The 6,088-nt window shown below is 49.4% G+C and overlaps 1 protein-coding gene across 1 annotated transcript in view; it reads right to left on the reverse strand.

Annotated features, from left to right (window-relative positions):
- Window positions 1–6,088, reverse strand: part of Efcab12 (EF-hand calcium binding domain 12) — a 21,390-nt gene that overhangs the window by 13,844 nt on the left and 1,458 nt on the right. The window contains exons 2-3 of the mRNA XM_005365051.2: window positions 2,713–3,164; window positions 1,063–1,248 (exon numbers count right to left, since the gene is read on the reverse strand). Of these exons, the coding sequence (XP_005365108.1) occupies window positions 1,063–1,248; window positions 2,713–3,164 (638 nt within the window). The remainder of the gene's footprint in view (window positions 1–1,062; window positions 1,249–2,712; window positions 3,165–6,088) is intronic.

Raw genomic sequence — 6,088 nt, forward strand, 5'->3', positions numbered from 1 at the left:
CCAGGCTGGTCTCGAACTCACAGAGATCCGCCTGCCTCTGCCTCCCGAGTGCTGGGATTAAAGGCGTGCGCCACCATCGCCCGGCAGCACATCTTGATTTGAAGATCACATTTAATTCATCTAAGCTGGCAAGCTTTTTCTAGAAGAATCTAGACACGTTTTAGGCTTTGTGAGTCATAGGGCCTCTGAAAGTATCCATAGCAGTGCATAGATGAAAGAGGGTGACCGTGTTCAATAAAAGTGTATTTTTGTTTTTCCAAAGAGGCAGGCTGGAGTTAACGCACGGGCCCAGATCCTGCATTACACTAACAGAACTTTCAAAGATGACAGAAATTTCTACCCTAACTGGTCCAGTCAAGGAGCCACTTACCACATATGGCAGGATGGTTAATATTGAATGTCAGTGTGACAGGATGTGGGATTGTCTAGGAGACAAACCTTCAGGCACACTTGTGAAGGGTTATTTAGATTAAGGTAGCCTTGGGGCATACCCGTGGGGTATTGTCTTGATTAGCTTAATTAAAGTGGAAAAACATACCCTGGAGAGGGAAGCATCAGAAGAGGGTCCTAGAGTTACAAGTGGTTGTGCGCCCCCTGATGTGGGTGTTGGGAATTGCACTCCACTGAGCCACCTCTCTATCACCAGGTACGGTATTGGCTTTTGCTTGTCACTAGTGGTGCCATGACAGGGCCATGTACATGCTGAACACAGGCTCTACCACTGAGCTGCACCCCGGAGCATCACAGAGGGTTTTGTTGTTTGTCTTCTGTGTGCTTGTGTGTATATTTGTGCGCCACATGCATGCAGTTCACGTAGAAGTCAGAAGAGGGCATCCTCAGGAAGTGGGGTTAAGGTGATTGTGAGCTGCTATGTGGGTGCTGGAAATGGAACCCTGGTCCTCCACAAGAGCAGAGGTGGTTGTAAGGCTGTAATCTGACTGTGGTTGTGCCATGTTTCCCAGTGTGGCTCTGCAAGTATAAGGCTGGGCGTGTGGAGCCCTGTGTTTGCCCCTCAGGACCCTAGAGCCTCACCCCAGGCCCAGCTGAGAAGTTCATACTTACTGCCGTTAGAGCCATGATAAATTCCTCCCTGGAGATGCGCTGGTTCTCACCCCGCTCCACCTTGCTAAATACCTCCAGGATCTTGATCTTTCGGGTCCTCAGGTAGGCGTACAAGTCCGCCAGGATAGAGGGCTTGGGCAGTCGCAGCTGGGGTATAGGTTGATGAATAGGTTTGGGAACTTTGCCCTGAAAGAGTGAAGAGCGAGGCAGATAATGGGACTGCTTAGATGTGCATATTCCTAGCCCTCTAGATAAACTTTTTTTTTTTTTGATTTTTCGAGACAGGGTTTCTCCGTAGCTCCGTAGCTTTTGGTTCCTGTCCTGGAACTAGCTCTTGTAGACCAGGCTGGCCTCGAACTCACAGAGATCCGCCTGCCTCTGCCTCCCGAGTGCTGGGATTAAAGGCGTGCGCCACCACCGCCCGGTCCTCTAGTTAAACTTTGATCTCACTTCACAACCCAAAGAGGGACTGAAGGGGAGGATGTGTTATGTCTTTGTCCTTGTTTTCAGTGTGGCTACATTGAATAAATCTCCTTTATCATGTTCTTTATCATTATGATGTTTTTTAAAAATATATATTTATTATGTATACAATAATATTCTGTCTGTATGTCTGCAGGTCAGAAGAGGGCACCAGACCTCATTACAGATGGTTGTGAGCCACCATGTGGTTGCCGGGAATTGAACTCAGGACCTTTGGAAGAGCAGGCAATGCTCTTAACCACTGAGCCATCTCTCCAGCCCTCCTCATTATGATGTTCTTTATCATTAATCAGGCTGCTTTAATTGACCTATTGAGGATGGGCGGCTGAACCTCTCTTCTCAGGGTACAAGTGACTCCAAGTGATTTAATAAATACAGTGTCTGTGTGGTTATTATTTCAGGTCTAAGCTAGCCAGGTGGCTAGGAAGGACAAGGGACCCTTCTTCCTACAGGTAATGACATCAACAAGGTGGCCCTCTTCACCCTAACCTCAGTCGTGTCCTCAAACTAGCCCACAAGGACTGCTTAGTACGGCCTCTCCAGCAGACAGGCCAAGACTGACTGCTAGTGTGCCCTAGCTGGGGTGCTTATGAAACCCTTCGTGTGTTCTCAGACAGAATCCCTTTTCCATCCCATGGTGCAGGCAGTCCTCAGCAGCTCATTCTGACACGGTGCAATGTCAAGACCAGGGGCCTAAGGCACTATGCCTCCCTGGCTCTCTATTCCGGAAGGCTCACTCTGGGGGCAGCCAGCCTTCTTATTGTGAGGGCTTGTCTGCAGCCTCTGGGAGGTCCCTAAGGGAAGCAGTGAAGCCTCTGCACAATGGCCCTTTGAACAAGCTTAGAAGGCAGTCCATCTTCCTGGACTGGTCAAGTCTGAAGCTGTCTTCAGGTCTACAGTCTCATGATATAGAGACAAAGCCTCCCAGCTCGATTGCACTGAGATTCCAGAGTGACAGACATAGATGTCTGCAATCATAGTATTTCTTTAAGTCCCACTGGGGTATTGGCTGTGCTGCGACAGGGAACTCATACACCTTCCTTTGGGGACTTGCTTTTGCTCATTTGAAGAAAAGGGGCAAAGCACCTCGTCCTGTCTAATAAAAGGAAGCAAAATGACAACAGACTCCCAAAGCCTCAGCATCTTCTGGCCATCGGGGCTTCTCACCTTGGGTCTCCTGATTGAAATGAAGGTATCTTTGGAGGCTTTTTGCTCATGGCGGATCATGAGCAGAACCTTGGCCTCTGACGGTGTGATGCTGGGCTTATTCTGCAGCCATGTCTTGACATCACCAAACGACTCCAGCTGCCTCCGGAGCCTTGCCCTCTGGTTCAACCAGACCTTTCTGTCCACAGGTGGCTCTTGGATGTCTTCAATATCCAGAGCTTTGAAGCTAGGTATAGGTGGAGGGGGAGCTTGAGGAGGCCTTGCGGCATGGGCTGGCACCTGGTCCTTGGTCCCAGGCACAATGATGATCCGCCTGCGGCTCTGTGGCAGGTGGAAGTCTTTCTCTTTCAACTGCCTGAAGCAGTGGGCAGTGACCAGCTCAGGATTGAAGACAGGATGGCGGCTAGTTTCATAGATGTCCTCATCTATGGAGGTGTAAGACGGGAAGGCCCCTTGGGAGAAGAGGGTTGCAAGTGAGTTCCTTTTAGGAAGAGGACTAACAGGAGCCAGGGAAAGGGAAACTGTGGTAGGTGCTATCAGGGTGTCTGGTCCCTGCCTGGCTCTATCACTGCGTCACTATGGTGAAGAAAACAGTGTGTTAGCTAATGTGACCTGCATGCCAACAGATGGAACAAAGACTTCTCACTGTCTCCGACTCTTACTATACACTGCTTGAGCTCAGAAGACTTGGAACTGGTCTGACCAGCCTAGGCACCACAGCGCCCTCTGGTGGGAGCAAAAGATCTGATTTAGAGAGCTTGGGTCTAAGTGCAGCTGGCCGGCTTTCTGCTCAATCTGCAGCTCACTTTCTTCTGTAAGATGGGGATAATGGCTGGGCGATGGTGGCACACACCTTTAATCCCAGCACTCGGGAGGCAGAGGCAGGAGGATCTCTGTGAGTTCGAGACCAGCCTGGTCTACAAGAGCTAGTTCCAGGACAGGCTCCAAAGCCACAGAGAAACCCTGTCTCGAAAAACTAAAAAAAAAAAAAAAAAAAAAAAAAAAAAAAAAAGATGGGGATAATGGATATCTAATTTATTAGGCGATGGAGGTGTTTATTAGAGTTGATTTCTACATAAGTGTGCTGCTATCTATGTATCTATTATGCACACATACATACACACATCTTTGTTCACTACATACAAGTTCTCGTCTTCGAGGTGCTAAGACTTGAACCCAGGGCCTAATGTTTGCTGAAGAAGTGCTGTGCCACTGCTCCACATCCGTAAACCCCTAACTTGTAATGTCATGGCAGGTGGGTAGGTGAGATTGCTCAGTGGATAAAGGTGCTGGTTGCCAAGTTGCACAGCCTGTGTTCAATCCCTGGAACCCACATGGTGGAAGAACACAGACTCCCACAAATTGTCCTTTGACCACACCTGCACCATGGCCCAAGCCGTCCTATGCCAGTTGAAATAAATAAGTGTGAAAAAAAATTAGGGAGTTGGAGAGATGGCTCAGTGGTTAAAAGCACTGGCCGCTCTTCCAGAGGATCAGGTTCAGTTCCCAGCATCTACATGGTAGCACACAACCATCTGCAACTCCAGTTCCAGAGGGTCCGTCACCCTTTTTTGGCCCCTAAGAGCACTGCACACACACCGTTCTCTGACACACATGCAGGCAAAACATCCATATGCATAAAAGCTATAGCAACCCCTCCGCTATGGTTAATGGAGTCGGTTACATCCTGGGGCCGTCATCTTCTTTCCAAGAACGGACTGTCAGAACTGTCTCACGAACCTGCCTTCTGCAGTATGCTTTTCTAGAACCTGGCCTGTGGGGAAGTCTGTAGTGTGTTTTCTTGGTTGATGATTGACATGGGAGGGCCCCAGTTCACTGTGGGTGGTGCTATCTCTGGGCTGGTGGTCCTGGGTTCTATAAGAAAGCAGGCTGAGCAAGCTGTAAGGAGCAAGACAGTAAGCAGCACTCCTCCATGGCCTCTGCATCAGCTCCTGCCCTGACTTCCCGGAGTGATGATCTATAAGCTATAACTTCTCAAGTTGCTCTTGGTCATGATGTTTAACCATGGCAATAGAACAGTAATCAAGACACCATTGCAAGCACTCAGAGCTGCACACTGGTGGCCCTCACACTGTTGGACACTCTACTTAGGAGCCTGGCCTCTCCGGCTTGCAGTGCCTCCCACATTTCCTCTCAGCTCAGTTCATTTAATAACTGCTTGAGGGGGGCCTTCCTGTTTGAGAATCCTGCTGCAAAGGCCTTGTTGTTTTTCTAGTAAACAGCTCCACAAAGACCATGACCTTGTCCGTTGTCTGCACTGTTCTCTGCTGGAGTCTTGGCTCCGCCACAGGCTTACCTGTAAAGGGAACTTAGTAAACAGATCTTGGATGACAGATGTGGACATGGGGTTGGTGATATGACTGGCCACAGTTTTCAGGTAGAGACACTAAAGCCCACAGAGCCCCCAAGTCCCCGGGGTTGATTACTAACAGAGCTCAATTAGCCCGACAGACAAGTTCTTTTGTTTCAGGATTTCTTTTCAGTTTATGGGTATGAATGTTTTGTGTGAACATATATGTGTTCCGCAGGAGTGCAGGGCCAACAGAAGCCAGAAGAAGGTGTTGAGATCCCTGGAACTGGAGTTATAACTGGTTGTGAACCTCCGTGTGGGTGTTGGGAACTGAACTCGGGGTCCTCTGCAAGAGCAAGTGCTCTTAACCACTGCACCGTCTCTCAGGCCCCAGAGTCAAGCTCTTAGCTAGTTCCTGTTACCCAGCTGTGTTCTCCAAAGGGCGTAGCATTCCTTGAGGCTTCCCGCCCTGGCCCTGTGGTTCACAGTATGGGTGTGGTGGTTTAATTAAGGATGGCCCCCATAGGCTCGTACATTTGAATACTCAGTGACTAGGGAATGGAACTGTTTGAAAGGACTGGGAGGTGTGGTCTTGTTGGAGGAAGTGTGTCACTGGAGGTGGGCTTTGAGGTTTTTGTTGTGTTTTGAGAAAGGGTTTCTTTGTGTGGCCCTGGCTGTCCTGGAGCTCTGTCGACCAGGCTGGCCTCAGACTCACAGAGATCCTCCTGCCTCTGCCTCCTGAGTGCTGGGATTAAAGGCGTGTGCCACCACTGCTGGGTGGCATTGAGGTTTTAAAAGCCCACACTAGGTCCAGTCTCTCTGCTCGTCCATCAGGGTATGGCTCTCAGCTACTTTTCCAGCTTCTTGGCTGCCGGCCGCCACGCGCCCCACCATGATGATAACGGACTAAGCCTCTGAAACGGTTAGCCAGCCCCTACTAAATGCTTTCTTTTCTAAGAGCTGCCTTACGAGCTGTGTCTCCCCTGCACTAGAACAGCCACTAAGAGAACAGGTACCAGCCCAGACGCTCACTGCCCATTCTTTTTTTTTTTTTTTTTTTTTTTT

Source organism: Microtus ochrogaster, unplaced genomic scaffold (genome assembly GCF_000317375.1).
Source record: "Microtus ochrogaster isolate Prairie Vole_2 unplaced genomic scaffold, MicOch1.0 UNK1, whole genome shotgun sequence".
NCBI lineage: Eukaryota > Metazoa > Chordata > Mammalia > Rodentia > Cricetidae > Microtus > Microtus ochrogaster.